The sequence below is a fragment of the Syzygium oleosum genome, unplaced genomic scaffold (genome assembly GCF_021117445.2).
Source record: "Syzygium oleosum isolate NSW1041296 unplaced genomic scaffold, Sole_v2.1 Sole_v2.10, whole genome shotgun sequence".
Lineage (NCBI taxonomy): Eukaryota > Viridiplantae > Streptophyta > Magnoliopsida > Myrtales > Myrtaceae > Syzygium > Syzygium oleosum.
In genome coordinates this window covers 3717122-3735561 of record NW_026607494.1, presented here as the reverse complement: position 1 = coordinate 3735561, position 18440 = coordinate 3717122, and the positions used below count along the sequence as shown (strand labels likewise).

Here is an 18440-nt window from a genome sequence, read left to right as displayed (position 1 = left end):
GTGTTTTAATCATTTAGTATTTAGCTCTTGGGTGGGTTCGCATGTGTGATGGCCATAGTAATTGCATAAAGAAGCTTATTACTTGTCTGCTTTTGATCTGGTGCGTCTCACATGTGCTCTTCAATCCAGAAATGTAGGATTCCTTTCAGTTTTTGTCAAAAGGTGAAACTTTAAATGTTGGAGCTCTTGTATGACGAGAGCATTGTGCACGAATATTCCACATGCCACGGCGTCAAGAAAGAAAACGAACAGCATTAAGAGCTAGGAATAAATATATGAAGGTGACCCAGTGGCTCTTGTCCAGCACAAACTCTCCAAACACAAACCGGAAAGAAGAAAAGACATGGCGAATTCAGTGCTCTACGGCATCACTGAGAGAGTCCTGCAGAAGCTGGGCTCTCTTGCCCTTCAAAAAGATGCCTTGGTTGATAATGGCATTGAAGCCAAGCTGAGGAAGCTTCAATACGCATTGGCTTCCATTAAAGGGGTCCTCTTGGATGCTGAAGAGAAACAGGGGGACAACTACAAGCTCAGAGCGTGGTTAGACCAGCTTAAAGATGTCTTGTATGATGTCGAGGACTTGCTTGACGATGTCCAGTGTGAAGCCTTGAGGAAGAAATTGAATGTTCAACAACAAAAACTTGGCAAGGTACGCCACTTCTTTTCTTGTTCTAATCTCTTCACATTCCATCTGAAGATGGACAAAAAGATTAGTGAGATAGGAGGAAGATTGAAGCAGATGGTTGGTGAGATTGAGGGGTTTGGTCTCAGCAAGCGAGCCCGTGATGGCAGTGTAGTAGGAGTGAGAGTGAGAGAGATGAAACCAAACTTGGTGAGAGGATTTGATCCCATCATTGGGAGGGATGCTGATAAAGATAAGATAATTGAGCTCTTGATGCAGCAAGATCTGCCTGGAGATGGCGCAAACCTTTCCGTGATTCCCATTGTCGGTATCGGAGGTTTGGGCAAGACTGCACTTGCTAATTTGGTGTTCAATGACAAGAGAGTGCGAGAACACTTTACTTTGACAATTTGGGTGAGCATGCCCGGTAGTTTTAATGTGAGGCTAATCGTGGAAAGGATCATCCAGAGTAAACTTGGCCAAAGTTCGAACAACTTGGACTATCCCCAGTTGCATACTCTTCTAAGGGGCGTCGTAAGTCGCTGCAAGCTCTTACTGGTCCTAGACGATGTGCGCAAAATGAATTGGGCTGGATGGGATCATTTGAGGTCTCAATTGGCCGAAGCAGCCAATGGAACCAAGGTTATTGTGACCACGCGAGATGCTAAGGTACCTATCATCACGAGTTCTCCACTGGCGTACAACTTGCAGGGCCTTACACATGAAGACTCTATGTCCTTGTTCAAGGCATGGGCATTTGACCAGAACAAATGGGAAAGAAGCCCGCGTCTCCTCCAGATCGGGGATGAAATTGTAGGAAGATGCAGGGGAGTCCCTTTGGCTCTGAAGATGTTGGGCGGCCTACTGTACTCGAAGGACGACGAAGGATTTTGGGAACTGGTGAGAGACGACGATATGTGTAGATCCATACAGACAGAGGAGGACGTTCTATGCATCCTGAAACTGTGCTACTTCTATTTGCCATCCCACTTAAAACAATGTTTTGCCTTGTGTTCGGTTTTTCGTAGAGGCCGCATCATCATCGATTTAGAGATGGCTCATTTTTGGACTGCGTGTGGGCTCATTCCACCATCAATTGAAAATGGGACTCCTGAAGACGTCTCTAACAAGTACTTGAAAGAGTTGTGGTCCAGATCCTTCTTCCAAGAAGCCTGGCAGAGCGGTCCATCTCTCTCTTTTAAAATGCATGATTTACTTTACGATCTAGCATTTTCAGTGTCGACGGAACAAATCGATTGCTCCATGCTTATTCGTAGTTCCCAGAGAATTCCAGAGAGAACTCGACATGTTTCATTCTTGCAAACTGATTCGTCGGGGCAATTGAAAGAGAACGAAGCCCTGCCATTCTTGAGCAGGTTAAAGTCGAACAGAGTACGAATGATTAACTGCGAGTCCCAGGACACGTTCATTTCAAGAGACGTCGACAGCATGTCTAAGTGCGAGTACTTGAGGTCAATGCGCTTGTACTTTACCAGCTTTGAAGAGTTACCAAGTTCCATAGGCAAGTTAAAGCATCTCATAGAGCTTAACCTAGGGGTTAATTGCCGCATGAAGAAACTGCCGGATGCTATCTGTAAGCTACACAGTTTGCTGTTTTTATCTGTCTCCGGGTGCTCAGGACTAGAGGAATTACCTCAAGACATGGATAGGATGATCAACCTTCGATATCTGACGTTGACCACGAAGCAGAAAAGTCTACTCGAGAGTGGAATTCATCGAATGAAGTCTTTGGGGTACTTGCTGATCCGTAATTGTAGAAATCTGAAAGTGTTGTTTGGAGGCACAGTACACTTGAACAACCTTCTATATTTGACAATAGAGAATTGTCCACGACTGGGGTCTCTGCCGCTGGGTGAACTGACTGCATTGGAGTCATTGAGGCTTGTAGGTTGTGACAAGCTCATGTTGACTCGGCTGGAAGACAATGAATCGGACCTCATTCCGAAGCTTCGTTTCTTCACGGTCTCGGCTTCACCGCGATTGGTGCACTTGCCATGGTGGCTTCTGGCCTCTGCTGACACCTTAGAGGAGTTGTGCATTATTGACTGCATAAACTTGACGGCTCTACCTGTGTGGCTGCAAGATCTGAAACATCTAAAAAAGCTTCATATCTTTGGGTGTCCTCGACTGTCGTCGATGCAAGGAGTGGATTTGCTCAGCGCACTCCAAGAGTTGCACATTGCAGGTTGCCCTGAACTGAGTAAAAAATGTCAGGTGGAAGATGGTGAGCTTTGGCCTGTGGTTTCTCATGTGCCCTTCATTAAGGATGACTGGAAAGTGATTCAATCAAATGATCATTAGGTATGTGCCGTGCATATCCTCTATTCTTCTTCTCACTTCGGTCTTTTTCAATACCCATTGCTTGGTTTTTGTTTGGTCGTGATACCCATTGCTTGTTTACAGGATGTTCCATCTACAAGTCTAATTCTAGTGGACTTGAATTGCTGACGATTCGGGATGAATGCAATCAATGTATACGATATCACGATTTAGTGCTGCATTGAATGTCTACTTAGTACAGTGTTGTCTCTTTATAGTGACAATAATATAACAAAGTCGACTGTTCATTTGCCTTTTGAATTTTGACAATAACCGGATGTATATTTGTGTACTAGTCTATTGGTCCTTTTGTTGTGCTGTTGTTAGAGGAAGAAGATGTCGGACGAGTGGACATAACTAGATCATATGCAGGTTATGTGGATTGCTCTCACAATTTGGTAGCTCTGTTGGTTCGCATTCACAAGGACTGCTAGGTTTGTAGCCTCAGCTAATTGAATTTTTTTGTCTTTGGGTTTGGTTGCAGGTTATGTGGATTGTGTGCTTAAAAGCATCAGGAGCGAGACTGCTCTATACAACTCTCTATTCCCAGGAGTTCTTACATCTGCTGAACCTCTCCCAAGTCTCCAGGCCAAGAGTGTCAGCATTTTCTGGATTGGTGTACCTTGTGTTCAAGTTGAAGACCAACGTTATTTCTTCTTTAAGTAGACCGAGACTCATCCTGCTGTAGTTTGAATGTGTTTCAACTCTTGTAATCTCTTTAGAGATGAAGACAAAGCTACAAATTGTTAGTCTGCCCTCTTAAGGGATAATTTCATGCATCCTGGCTTTGGAAACTATTCATTTCTCTTTGACATTATAAAACTTTTCATCTTATCGTGAAATTAACTCCGCCCGAATGATTTTTGAAATATGGATTCAAAGGAATGTGTAATATCTGAGCACCTAGTGACACATCAACACCTATTTGAGCTATTACATGCAACTAACGTTGCGCGATCAAGTGATTAAATGATCTGACGATTAACTTTGCCAATTTATATGAAATTGTACTAGGGCCCAAGATGTTGATAATTGCCACAACTAGACCCTTAAAGAGAGACTTGGTGTATATCGAATTGGCCCCACCTAAATTTAATGGCCCTCATTAGTATAAGTCAATGATATGTTTATATATTATTAAACATTAATCAAATAAAACTAAGTTAATGGCCCTCTTAACCTTTCTTCTTCCTCAATTTTGCTGTCAATTTGGTTGGTAGAGAGAAACACCCTGGTTTTTGTTGGAGAGAGAGAGAGAGCCATGGATTTTAGAGAGAGATGTGTGAATCTTGCATTAGCCAAATTTCACATATTTTTTTGCCCTGATTTCTGGAAGTATGTGGGGAGGGCCAATACATTTTAATTTTTATATTTAAAAGGAGACCCTTGATTCTCTAATCCAGGTCTTGTCTAAAGAGCAGTGATTCTTTTGGTGTCCTTGTCCTCAAAGAATCGAGAACAAACCTCCAAGTCCATTTTATACACTTAAAAACTTGGGTGGGTTTGCATGTGATGGCCATAATAATTGTATAAACAAAGCGATCGTATCTACATTGTTTTTGATATAGTGTTGGTGCACGCAATCAAGAAAAGCAGAGTTGAAACTGGGTCTCACATGGTCTTGCATTAAGAAATTTAACATTCAATTTAGCTTTTAATAAGGTAAGATTCTAAATGGTGGCGCTCTTGTGTGATGCAAGCGTTGTGAAGCACGTAATGCTCCGAGCGCCACGCTGTGAAGAAGAAAACTAACAGTGTTGTAGAGTTGGAGGAGACCTGATACAAATACTTTCGTCCTTAAAAGAGAACTTGACTGGACCTGAATCATGTTTTGTTTTTGAAGTTACCGACAGCCTCTAGTTTAGCATAACCCCCTCCAACTCTAACACAAACTAGGGAATGGCAAGTTCAATGCTGTTTGGCTTCACCGAGAGTGTTGAAAATAAGTCTCGAGTTTGAGCGGAGAAACTTTTATAATTCAAGTAGGTTTCCTAGTTAATGGTTTCTTAGTTAAAAAAGGTTACCTGTCTTGGGTTCAACTCTTATCTATATATAAGAGGTGCTTTTTTTATAAAGAGCATCCAAGAGACGATTCTTGTGAATTGCACCCCGAATTGCATGCTGATTTGGGACCTATCAACCAGAAAAGTGGTTGGAGAAAGATTTCTTTCGATTAGATGGGAGCTGTTTTGAGTCCCAAGCTGATCTAGAGCTAGTTCAATTCAAAATTGCCTCAATTTTAAGGCAAATCGATCAGTTTCAAAAAAGACTCACACGATGCCCTCCTTATTTGTAGGTAGGAATAATAAATATGTTCTACTGTTAATTGGATTAGGTATTGATTATCTGAAAAGCTTGGGCATTGCATTGCTATGCCCTTTTTTGAGTCTTTAATTTAAGAATTTTTCAGTCAGGTGAGTGAATTTATTTAGGATAAGCAGAAAATGGAATTTAAGGTTTTGGCTATTGGTCAATGATTTCAAGCTTTAGTTCGGTCCATTGAGATCTTAAGGTCAAAATAACCTTTAACAGATCTCGAGTTCGCCGTCAGTGAAATTTAGGCATCTAAAATGGGACGTGAGACTTAATCACCCCGTTTACAAAATCTCAAGTCGTCAATTGACTAAAATACCACTAATAATGAGCTGGAGACTTTGATTGTGGTGTTTTCAAAACTCAAGTCCTCAACTGAAAAAAGATAAAATTTTTGCATTTTCAAATTGGTCAATGACCAAAACACTTTCGATCAGGTTTTTGCACTTGTCACACATTTGGTTTTAATCAGGTGATGCACCAAACTTTCAACTTCTTGTTATTCATGCACTTTGACTGAAAATTTAATCCAACTTTCGGCTAAATGTTGACGCGGTGCTCACGAGGCAACAACATGACGTTCGGAGAGGAAGGTTACACGTATGCCGCATTAGTAATTTATCGGAAAATCGGCTTCAAACTCCCATCAATGTGCATCAACTGCAAATGTATCAAATCTGAATTCAGTGATTAAACTTTAATTACGACGAACGGAATTTGCATTGTTGACATCCCGACATTCCCCGCATGTTCATTCCTAAATCCTCAACCAATTGACCCGTGAACTCGCCAAAAATTCACTTGTCTTTTGTTCGTAAAATCAAATGACCGAGCGATGAGTGGATCAATGCGTGGTGGCGTGAAAAGTTTCCGACTGCTTTGCTAATGATGATAGAGACCAGCCATTGTAATTGAGGGGATGAAAAGTAAGAAATAAATCATATAAGGATTCAAGCGAGAATATATATGTTAGGGTAACTTTCTCGAGTCAAATAAGATCAACTTTTGTCACCGGGGCTTTGCTACATGCATGGATCGACCTGACCACATTCCGACTCCTTCACACGAGCACCTTAACAATTTGCGTGACCTTCAAGGGTAGTTTTCCGAAGGAGAGAGATTTGGACCACCTTCGGCCCGTGGGCTCGTTAGAGTTCAACATCAAAGCCCATTTATAGGGGGGCCTTGGGCCCCCATCATCCCCGCACTATATCGGTCCCTAATCGTGAGTTCGAATCTTGTTTTAAGAAACTCGGGGAAAATAACATTAATGGTCATTGGATTTTGATCCAATATGTAATGGTGTCTCTAGACTTATAATTTCCATAGGCAAGCATCTCAAAGTTCTTAGCCTAGGGGGTAATTGCCGCATGAAGAAACTGCCGGATGCTATCTGTAAGCTACATAGTTTGCTGTTTTTATCTGTCTCCGGGTGCTCAGGACTAGAGGAATTGCCTCGAGACATGGATAGGATGATCAACCTTGACGACGAAGCAGAAAAGTCTACTCAATAGTGGAATTCATCGCATCAAGTCTTTGAGGTACTTGTTGATCCGTAATTGTGGAAATCTGGAAGTGTTGTTTGGAGGCAGAGTATACTTGAACAACGTTCTATCTTTGATAATAAAGAATTGTCCACGACTGGAGTCTCTGCTGCTGGGTGAACTGACTGCATTGGAGTCATTGAGGCTTGCAGGTTGTGACAAGCTCATGTTGACTCGGCTGGAGGATAACGAATCGGACCTCTTCCCGAAGCTTCGTTTCATCATGGTCTCGGCTTCACCACAATTGGTGCACTTGCCGTGGTGGCTTCTGGCCTCTGCTGACACCTTAGAGGAGTTGTGCATTATTGACTGCATAAACTTGACGGCTCTACGTACCTGAGTGGCTGCAAGATCTTAAACATCTGAAAAAGCTTCATATCTTTGGGTGTCCTCAATTGTCGTCGATGCAAGGAGTGTATGACACGAGATTGACAAATGGAATGGACTATTGGCGTGTGATTTTGATGAGATTGATCAATAGGCTTGACCATTGATATTTGATTTAGTATTATTGTGAAATTGATATTTCTGCTATAAATATAGCTATTTTTAGGTGTATATAACTCATTCTTTTCTTATAAATTTGTTATATACTAAAATTTGATGTAATGAATTATGTTTTTGTGTCTTAAACATGTATAGTGGATGCTTGATCTGCTTAGAAAAGATACGCACTACTCACTGGATTGATGTTGCTCACCCCTCTCTTTTCCAAATCTTTTTAGGTCCCTCAGTTAGCGGCCATAAGAGCGAGAGCGATATTGACGGGAATTTTGGGAAGTTGGTTCTTTGGTGGTGTTTGAGGCTGCGTCATTTGGGTGGAAGGATGGCCTTGTCACTCCCTCATTCTGGTAGGATTCGAGGTGTGACAGTCCTTATCCTCGGGGAATCAAAAACAAACCTCCGAGTCCATATTATACACTCAAAAACTTAGGTGAGTTCTCATGCGATGGCCATAATAATTGTATAAACAAAGCGTTTGTGTCTGCTCTGCTTTTTATATAGTGTTGGTGCAGGCAATCAAGAAAAGCACAGTTAAAATTGGGTTTCACATGGTCTTGCATAGAAATGTAACATTCCATTTAGCTTTTAATAAGGTAAGATTCTAAATGGTGGCGCTCTTGTGTGACACAAGCCTTGTGAAATAGGTAATGCTCCGAGCGCCATGCCGTGAAGAAGAAAACTAACAGCGTTGTAGAGCTAGAGGAGTCTTGATTCAAGTGCTTTTTAAAGAGTACTCTATTAGAGCTGAATTGTGTTTTCTTTTTGAAGTTACCGAGTGCCTCTAGTTTAGCATAACCCCTCCAACTTCAGCACAAACTAGGGAATGGCGAGTTCAGTGCTCTATGGCTTCACCGAGATTTTTTAAAATATGTCTCAAATTTGAGCATGAGGGATTAACTTTCCTAATTCAAGTAGGTTTTCTAGTTAGAAAATGTTTCCTGTTTTTTATCTAACTTTTATCTATATATAAGAAATGTTTTCTTTATAAAGAGCGTCCAAGAGGTGATTTCTTGTGAATTGCGTCCTAAATTACGTGATGGTTCGGACCTATCAACTAGAAAAGTGGTTGGAGGAAAGTTTTCTTTCAATCAGAGAGGGAGCTGTTTTAAGTCCCAAGCTAATCTAGAGCTAGATCAATTCAAAACTGCTTGAATTTTAAGGCAAAGCAATCAGTTTGAGAAGAAATTCACATGATACCCTCCTTGTTTGTAGGTGGGAATAAAAAACATGTTGCACTGTTAATTGGGTTAGGTACTGATTATCTGAAAAGCTTGTGAACAACATTGCTTTTCCCTTTTATGAATCTTTAATTTAAGAATTTTTAAGTTAGGTGAGTGAATTTATTTAGGATAAGTGCAGAAATAAGATTCAAAGTTTTGGCTATTGATCAAATGATTTAAAGTATTAGCTTGGTCAAAATAACCTTAATCAGTTCTCAAGTTTGCCGTCATTGGAATTTAGGCATCTGAAATGGGAGATGTTTCCGACGTGGAATATTGGGTCATTTGCTATGTGTGTCATTTCAAACGCTTGAATATCATTAATGATGAGCTGGAGACTTAATCAGGACGTTTTCAAAATCTCAAGTTGTCGATTGACTAAAATACTACTAATAAAGAGCTGGAAACTTTGATTGGTGGCGTTTTCAAATCTCTAAGTCCTCAACTGAACAAAATAAATATTTTGCATTTTCAATTGGTCAATGACCAAAACTTTAAATAAGGTTTCTGCACTCATCACAAATTGGTTTTAATCAGGTGATGCACCAAATTTTCAACTTCTTGTTATTGATGAAGTTTGACTAAAAATGTAATCCAATTTTCAGCTAAATGTTGATGCGGTGCTCGCGAGACAACAACATGACGTTTGGAGAAGAAGGTCACGAGTATGCCACATTACCAATTTGTCGAAAAATCGGCTTTGGACTCCCATCAATGTTCACCAATTGCATATGTATCGAGTGATTGAAATCCATAGCTAGTGATTAACCTTTAATTACCACGAACGGAATTTGCATTGCTATTCCCGGCATGCTCATTTCTAAGTCCTCAACCAATTGACCCGTGAACTCACAAAAACTCTTCGACTAAAAAAAAAGAGGAACTCATAAAAATACACTTGTCTTTGTTCAACATTTGATCATGCAAAGCCCATTTAGCTTTCAGGAACCCAACTAGGGAAGAAAGCTTTGGGCTTGGGCCCCCTCTATATTAGTCGTCGTTATGAGTTCGAATCTTGTTTTGAGTAACTCGGGAAAATATACTAATGGTCTTTGAATTTTGATTTAATGTGCAATATCAATTTATTCAATGTGGTCTCTGAACTAGTAAATATTTAATCTAGTCCATACACTTTATGAAAATGTTCAATAGTGTCTTTTCGATAATTCAAATTAACAGAATCTGATGATATGTCTCCAAGCCATTAAATTAGAATGGTGAACAATAAAAACAAGTTACCCGTGGAACATCCAAATAAGATATTCATCTCAAAGCAGGATATAATAATCCACATCAACCCCTAATTGTTTTTTCCAATTCTAAAGTAAATGAATAAAAAAAAAAGGACATGTTGACTTGTTTTAAAATCCAACTCAACACATAATACGGTGTTTAGTAAACAGGACTACATTGGATATTTACCAATAATTCATGTATCACATTGAATAAATTGAAAGTTTAGGAACGACCTTTTTACACTGAGTCGAGGAACGCTTGTGTCATTTTCCTCAATTTTCTTCCAGACAGTCAAATAACTACGGTCATGCCTTTGGATTAGCAGAGTATATATATGGCACCCACATAGCTTCTCAAGGGCAGAAAGGGAATAATAGTATTAAAAGTACTTAACCAGTAGTAGGTACAGAACGTGGTGTATAACGCTCAGCGAACATACAGTAAGTCTTCCGGTGAATGCTCCCTGACCGAGCTGAGGCAACCGCAACTTGGTTAGCTTCACCGTGAGCATGCTTGATGAAAAGCCGTTCGAACTCCGCCAGTAAGCCCCAGCATTCCACCACAACAAGTTCAACCAGGGTCTTGAGGGACGAACAGTCGTTGACAACGGCGCTTACGGATATGCTAGCATCTGACTCAATAACTGGCTCGGGCATGTATGTTTAGTTTTCGTGTTGGTGAAAGACCGTCACATAAGGCCCGAAATTCGGCCGTCACACTGCTAGTTATCCCAATGTTGCTGGAGAAGCCAGGAATCCAGCAGGCCTCGGGAGTCCCGGATCGTACCTCCTGCACCTGCTCGTCCCGGATTGCCCCGAGACCGACCTTTCGGGGGTCTGGTTTAGACCACTCATTAGGGGGGTCTAACCCAACGAACAGAAGCGCTAGTCGTCGTCAAATGGGGACCTCCTTTTCTCTTCCTGCCGGTGCACCGAATTTAGCAGATAAAGCTAGAACAAGGATCAACTTGTCCACCTAAGTTAAAGGTTAGTTCAGAATCGTACAAAAGTGCCGGAAAGTCTTCAATCCCGACAAGAAGATCACTAGATCAGAGTCCTCGACTTCGTCAATAAATAAAAAAGAAAGACGCAGGATGGGAATCTCTTGTCTTTACATATCAAATTGTTTCTTGACGACTTGAATGGAATATGACCATTTTTTTCTTGCGGACTTGTGTGGATTATGGCCAAGGACAGCTTCAAGGAAGTTTCGGGCGCCGCTAGTGGCTTTTTTTAATTCATGGCTTCCTTATCTTTGAAGTTTAAACAACAATACAAATCCAGAAAACATTAATTTACATATTTTAGTTCCATGCAGATATCATCTTCTGCAATTTTCAGAGTACATTTCCTGCGACTTAAAATTTAAGTTAATGGTATACAAATGCATCCTCATTATTGCTATTTTCAAAATACATTTTCATTTAGGGTGCGTTCATTTTACGGAAAATGAGTAATTTGAAAAATATTTTCGGAAAAACGATTGCTTATATTATTTAGAAAAATTAGTTAACGGAAAATATTTTCATCATTAATAATAATTCATACCTAACTATTTTCATGAGCAATGAAAATTTTTTCCATTCATTTACTTTTTAAAAATATATAAGCGATCATCTTTTGAAAAATATTTTTCAAATTACTCATTATCAGTGAAATGAACTCATAATTCATGTCAAAAGACAAACTTTAGATTACAGTGTTTTAATGATTTAGTATCGAGCACTTGGGAGTTGGGTGGGCTCGCATGCATGATGGCCAAGTTATTGCATAAAGAAGCTTATCACTTGTCTACTATTGATACAGTGCGTCTCACGCGGGCTCTTCAATCGAGAAATGTAGGATTCCCATTCAGTTTTTGTCAAAAGGTTAAAACCTTAAATGGTGGAGCTCTCGTATGACCGGAGCATTGTGATGTGATATTCCCGACGCCACGGCATCAAGAAAGAAAACTAACAGTGTTAAAGAGCTAGGATAAATTTCGCAGTAGCTCCTGTCCAAGACAACCTCTCCCAACACAAACCGCAAAGAAGAAAAGACATGGCGAGTTCAGTGCTCCATGGCATCACCGAGAGAGTCCTGCAGAAGCTGGGCTCGCTTGCCCTTCAAGAAGATGCCTTGGTTGATGATGGCATTGAAGCCAAGCTGAGGAAGATTCAATATGCTTTGGCTTCCATTAAAGGGGTGCTCTTGGATGCTGAAGAGAAACAGGGGCACAACTACAAGCTCAGATCGTGGTTAGAGCAGCTTAAAGATGTCTTGTATGATGTCGAGGACTTGCTTGATGATGTCCAGTGCGAAGCCTTGACGAAGAAACTGAATGGTCAACAACGAAAACATGGCAAGGTACGGCACTTCTTTTCTTGTTCTAATCCCTTCACATTCCATCTGAAAATGGGCAAAAAGATTGGTGAGATAGTAGGACGATTGAAGCAGATGGTTGGTGAGATTGAGGGGTTCGGTCTCAGCAAGCGAGCCTGCGATGGCGGTGTAGTAGGAGTGAGAGTGAGAGAGATGAAACCCAACTTGGTGAGAGGATTTGGTCCCATCATTGGGAGGGATGCTGATAAAGATAGGATAATTGAGCTCTTGATGCAGCGAGATCCGCCTAGAGATGGCGCGAAACTTTCGGTGATTCCCATCGTCGGAATCGGAGGTTTTGGCAAGACTACACTTGCTAGTTTGGTGTTCAATGATGATAGAGTGCGAGAACACTTTGCTCTGACAATTTGGGTGAGCATGCCTGGTAGTTTTAATGCAAGGCTAATCGTGGAAAGGATCATCCAGAGTAAACTTGGCCAAAGTTTGAACAACTTGGACTATCCCCAGTTGCAGACTCTTCTAAGGGGCATAATAAGTCGCTGTAAGCTCTTACTGGTTCTAGATGATGTGCAGAAAATGAATTGGGCTGGGTGGGATCATTTGAGGTCTCAGTTGGCCGAAGCTGCCGATGGAACCAAGGTTATTGTGACCACTCGAGATGCGAAAGTACCTAACATCACAAGTTCCCTGCTGGCATACAACTTGCAGGGCCTTTCACATGAAGACTCTATGTCCTTGTTCAAGACATGGGCATTTGACCAAAACGAACGGGAAATACGCCCGCGTCTACTCCAGATCGGGGATGAAATTGTAGGAAGATGCAGTGGCGTCCCTTTGGCTCTGAAGATGTTGGGCGGCCTACTGTACTCGAAGGACAACGAACGATTTTGGGAACTAGTGAGAGATGACGATATGTGTAGATCCATACAAACAGAGGAGGACATTCTATGCATCCTGAAACTGTGTTACATGTATTTGCCATCCCACTTAAAACAGTGTTTTGCCTTGTGTTCAGTTTTTCATAGAGGCCACATCACCATCGATTTAACTACGGCTTATTTTTGGACAGCGTGTGGGCTCATTCCACCATCAAATGAAGACGGAACTCCTGAAGACACCTGTAACAAGTACTTGAAAGAGTTGTGGTCCAGATCCTTCTTCCAAGAAGCCTGGCAGAGGGGTCCATCTCTCTCTTTTAAAATGCATGATTTACTTTACGATCTAGCATTATCAGTGTCAACGGAACAAATCGATTGCTCCCTGCTTAGTCGTAGTTCCCAGAGAATTCCAGAGAGAACTCGACATGTTTCATTATTGCACACTCTTTCGTCGGGGCAAATGAAGGAGAACGAAGCCCCACCATTCTTGAGCAGGTTAAAGTCGAACAGAGTGCGAATGTTTAACTGTGACTCCCAGGACACGTTCAATACAAGAAAATCTGTTGACAGCATGTCTAAGTGCGAATACTTGAGGTTTATGCACTTGTCCTTTTCCAGCTTTGAAGAGTTACCGGGTTCCATAGGCAAGTTAAAGCATCTCACAGTGCTTAGCCTAGGGGGTAATTGCCGCATGAAGAAACTTCCGGATGCTATCTGTAAGCTACATAGCTTGCTGTTTTTATCTGTCTCCAGGTGCTCAGGACTAGAGGAATTGCCTCGAGACATGGGTAGGATGATCAACCTTCGATGTCTGTGGTTGACCACGAAGCAGAAAAGTCTCCTCGACAGTAGAATTCATCGCATGAAATCTTTGAGGTACTTGTTGATCCGTAATTGTGGAAATCTAGAAGTGTTGTTTGGAGGCAGAGTATGCTTGAACAACCTTCTATCTTTGGAAATAGAGAATTGTCCACGACTGGTGTCTCTGCCGCTGGGTGAACTGACTGCATTGGGGGCATTGAGGATCACAGGTTGTGACAAGCTCATGTTGACTCAGCTCGAGGATAACAAATCGGGCCTCTTCCCGAAGCTTCGTTTCTTCATGGTCTCAGCTTCACAGCGATTGGTGCACTTGCCACAGTGGCTTCAGGCCTCTGCTGACACCTTAGAGGAGTTGCACATTATTGACTGCATAAACTTGATGGCTCTACCTGAGTGGCTGCAAGATCTTAAACATCTCAAAAAGCTTCATATCTTTGGGTGTCCTCGACTGTCATCGATGCAAGGAGTGAGTTTGCTCAGCGCACTCCAAGAGCTGCACATTGCAGGTTGCCCTGAACTGAGTAGAAAATGTCCGGTGGAAGATGGTGAGCTTTGGCCTGAGGTTTCTCAAGTGTCCTTCTAAGGTCGACTGGAAAGTGATCCAATCAAATGATCATTAGGTATGTGCCGTGCATATCCTCTTTTCTTCTTCTCACTAAGTTGAGTCTCGGTCTTTTTCATTACCCATTTCTTGTTTACTGGTTGTTCCATCTACAAGTCTAATTCTAGTGGAGTTGAATCACTGACGATTTGGGATGAATGCAATAAATGTATAAGATATCACGATTTAGTTCTGCATTGGATGTCTACTTAGTACAGTTGTCTCTTTATCGTGACAATAATATAACAAAGTCGACAGTCCATTTGCCTTTTGAATTTTGACAACAACCGGATGTATATTTGTGTACTAAGTCTATTGGTCCTTTTGTTGCGCTGTTGTTAGAGGAAGAAGATGTCAGACGAGTGGACATAACTAGATCATATGCAGTAGCGCTCTCACATTTTGGTTCTCATTCACAAGGACTGCTAGGTTTGTAGCCTCAGCTAATTGAATTTTTTTTTCTTTTTGGGTTTGATTGCAGGTTATGTGGATTGTGTGCTTAAAAGCATCTGGAGCGAGACTGCTCTATATACATCTGCCGAACCTCTCCGAAGTCCCCAGGCCAAGAGTGTCGGCATTTTCTGGATTGGTGTACCTTGTGTTCAGGTTGAAGACCAACGTTACTTCTTTGAGTAAACTGAGGCTCATTTTGCTGTAGTTTGAATGTGTTAGTCTGCCCTCTTGAGGAACAATTTCATGCTTCTGGCTTTGGAAACTATTCATTTCTCTTTGACATTAGAAAACTTGTCATCTCATCGTGAAATTAACTTTGCCTAAATGATCTTTGAAATATGGATTCAAAGGAATGTGTAATATCTAAAACTTTAGCACCTAGTGACACATCGACATCTATTTGAGCTGTTACGCGCAATGATAGTTGCGCGATCCAGTGATTAAATGATCTTACGATTGACTTTACCAATTTGTATGAAATTGTGTGGGGGCCCAAGATGTTAACAATTGATAGAACTAGACCCTTAAAGAAAGACTTGGGATATATCTAATTGACCCCACCTAAAGTTAATGGCCCTCATTAGTATAAGTCAATCATATGTTTATATATCATTAAACATTAATCAATGTATAAGATATCACAATTTAGTTCTTCATTGAATGTCTACTTTGTACAGTGTCATCTCTTTTTCGTGACAATAATATAACAAAGTCGATAGTCCATTTGCCTTTTTAATTTTTGACAATAACTGGATGTATATTCGTGTACTAAGTCTATTTCCTCAAATCGTGCTCTTGTCTAAGGTATGTTTAGTGACGTTCTTTTGGTTTATTTTTTTGTCCTTTTTATTTTAAGAATCGAAAACAAAAATAGAAATCCATATTAATAATGTAAAAACTTTTTTGTGGGTTCGCAAAAAAGTGGCCGTAAATAGATTTGGAATAAAAAAAAAGTTCGTGACTACTCTATTTTTGAACAAAAGGAGAAACAATATACATAAACCCCAAATCTGGTGCACAAGATATTCTCATACTAAATCCTAAACCCCAAATCATAACCCCTCAAACCCTAAACCCGAAAATCATAAACCTTAACTCTTAAACCCTAAACCCAAAAACCTTAAACCTCAATACTCAAACCCTAAAACCCACAACACTTAAATCAAAAACTCTAAACCCTAAAACCCAAAACACTAAATCCAAAAACTCCAAACCCGAAACCCTAAAACCTAAACTCTAAAATCGTAATTCCAAACCCTAAATCCTAAAACGCTAAACCGCAAAACCTCGAATCCTAAACCATAAATCTCAAACCCCAATACCCTAAACCCTAAACCACTATACCCCAAACCCTAAACCCAAACCCCAAACTCGAAACACTAAACCCAAAACCCCAAACCTGAAACTCTACAACCTAAACCCCAGACTCTAAACCCTAAAATCCAAAACCTAAAACCCAAAACCCCAAACCCTAAACCTCAAAACCAAAATCCTTAAATCCTAACCCCTAACCCTAAATTCTAAAATCCTACATCCTAAACTACAATTTCCTCAACCACCACCCGATATTTGCTTCGTCTATAAGAAGTAATTTCTTTATGATTGTATTAAGGTCATCGAATTCTATATTATAATATATTATTATTCTATTTCTAGTTCAATTTTATCCAATCATGAATTGTTAAGTCCCCTAAACTGTAATTTTCTCAATACACCCGGTATTTACTTTGTCTATAAGGAGTAATTTTCTTTATGATTGTATTAAGGTCATCCAATTCTATATCATAATTTATTCTTATTCTATTTCTAGTCCAATTTTATCCAAACATGAATTGTTAAGTCTCCATAGATAATTATATAACTGAATGAAAAAATTGAAAGTAGAAATTTTTTGTGTCCTATTAAACGCTTTTCTGTTCCTTTTCAACTCCGGGAATGGAAATTTTGTGTAGTTACTAAACGGGTATTTTTGCTCAAAAACTCGTCTAGGGAATAGAAATAGAAAACCATCTATCTGTAAGCACATAGTTTGCTGTTTTTAGGAGCAGAATGCTACTAAACCGAGACCTTTAGAGTTAGAAGATGTAGGACGAGTAGACATAACTAGATCATATGCAGTAGTGCTCTCACATTTTGGTAGCTCTGTTGGTTCACATTCACAAAGCCTGCTAGGTTTGTAACATCAACTATTCGAATGTTTTCTTTTTGGGTTTGATTGCAGGTTATGTGGATTGTTTGCTTAAAAGCATCTGGAGAGAGACTGCTCTCTATAACTCTCTATTTCCCGAAGTTCATACATCTGCTGAACCTTCCCAAGTCCCCAGGCCAAGAGTGTCAGCATTTTCTGGATTGATGTGCCTTGTGTTCAGGTTGAAGACCAATGCTACTTCTTCTTTAAGTAGACCGAGACTCACTCTGCTGTAGTTTGAATGCGTTTCAACGCCTGTAATTTCTTTAGAGATGAAGACAAAGCTACATATTGTTAGTCTGCCCTCTTGAGGAATGTTTTCATGCCTTCTGGCTTTGGAAACTATTCATTTCTCTTTGACATTGAGACAACTTTTTAATCTCATTGTGAAATTAACTGTCTTTCAACCAAAAAAAAAATTTACGTCTGAATGATCAAGTGATTAAATGATCTTACGATTAACTTTGCCAATTTATATGAAATTGCACTGGGGCCCGAGATGTTGATAATTGATGCAACAAGACCCTTAAGGAAAGACTTGGGATATATCGAATTGGCCCCACCTAAAGTGGCAAACGAAGGAGTGGTGCAAGAATTGTTATTTGGGTAAAAACATTAGTCTGTGTTTTGTCCCTGATTAGTTTTAGTTAATGATATGTTAAATTATTGTTAATCATTAATCAGTTAAAACTAAGTTAATGGCCCCCTAAACCTTTCTTCTTGCTCAATTTTGCTGTCTATTTGGTTAGGAGAGAGAGAGAGAGAGAGAAACACCCTGGTTATTCTTTTAGAGAGAGATGAGTGAACCTTCCATGAAACTTTAGCCAAATTTCACACGTTTTTTTCCCTAATATCAGGTAGTATGTGGGGAGGGCCAATAGATTTATATTTTTATATTTATATGGAGACCCTTGATTCGCTAATTCACGTCTTCCCTAAAGAGTGGAGATTCTTGTGGTGTCCTTATCCCCGAAGAATGGAAAACGAACCTCCGAGTACTTAAAAACTTAGGGTGGGTTCGCATGTGAGGCCATAATAATTGTATAAACAAAACGTACGTGTCTACTCTGCTTTTGATATAGTGTTGGTGCAGGCAATCAAGAAAAGCAGAGTTGAAACTGGGTTTTACATGGTCTTTCATTAAGAAATGTAACTTCCCTTTAGCTTTTAATAAGGTAAGGTTCTAAATGGTGGCGCTTTTGTGTGACGCAAGACGTACGTAATGCTCCGAGCACCACACCGTGGAGAAGAAAACTAGCAGTGTTGTAGAGCCGGAGGAGTCCTGATTTAAGTACTTTGGTCCTTAAAGAGTACTTGATTGGAGCTGAATTGGGTTTTGTTTTTAAAGTTACTGAGTGGCTCTAGTTTAGCATAAATCCTCCAACTCCAACACAAACC

The 18440-nt window shown here is 40.3% G+C and overlaps 2 protein-coding genes across 3 annotated transcripts; both read left to right on the top strand.

The window, feature by feature from the left end:
- Positions 1-327: 327 nt before the first annotated feature.
- Positions 328-17450, top strand: LOC115678695 (disease resistance protein RGA2-like). 2 transcript variants are annotated; one of them, XM_056315424.1, is made up of 2 exons: positions 328-2944; positions 17076-17450. In XM_056315424.1, the coding sequence occupies exon 1, from the start codon at positions 344-346 to the stop codon at positions 2942-2944; it is 2601 nt and encodes an 866-aa protein (XP_056171399.1). In that variant the 5' UTR covers positions 328-343; the 3' UTR covers positions 17076-17450. The 2 variants fall into 2 exon arrangements, with proteins under 2 accessions (XP_056171399.1, XP_030457968.2); XM_030602108.2 differs by lacking the exon at positions 17076-17450 and adding an exon at positions 3447-3809.
- On the top strand, positions 11706-15164 carry LOC115678694 (putative disease resistance protein RGA4). The gene is made up of 2 exons (XM_030602106.2): positions 11706-14420; positions 14883-15164. Exon 1 carries the CDS (start codon positions 11819-11821, stop codon positions 14381-14383), a length of 2565 nt encoding a protein of 854 aa, XP_030457966.2. The 5' UTR covers positions 11706-11818; the 3' UTR covers positions 14384-14420; positions 14883-15164.
- Positions 17451-18440: the final 990 nt, after the last annotated feature.

What these genes read in the sequence shown, in the direction of transcription:
- LOC115678695 (XM_056315424.1), top strand. Translation starts at nt 344, where the DNA reads ATGGCGAATTCAGTGCTCTACGGCATCACTGAGAGAGTCCTGCAGAAG.
- LOC115678694 (XM_030602106.2), top strand. Translation starts at nt 11,819, where the DNA reads ATGGCGAGTTCAGTGCTCCATGGCATCACCGAGAGAGTCCTGCAGAAG.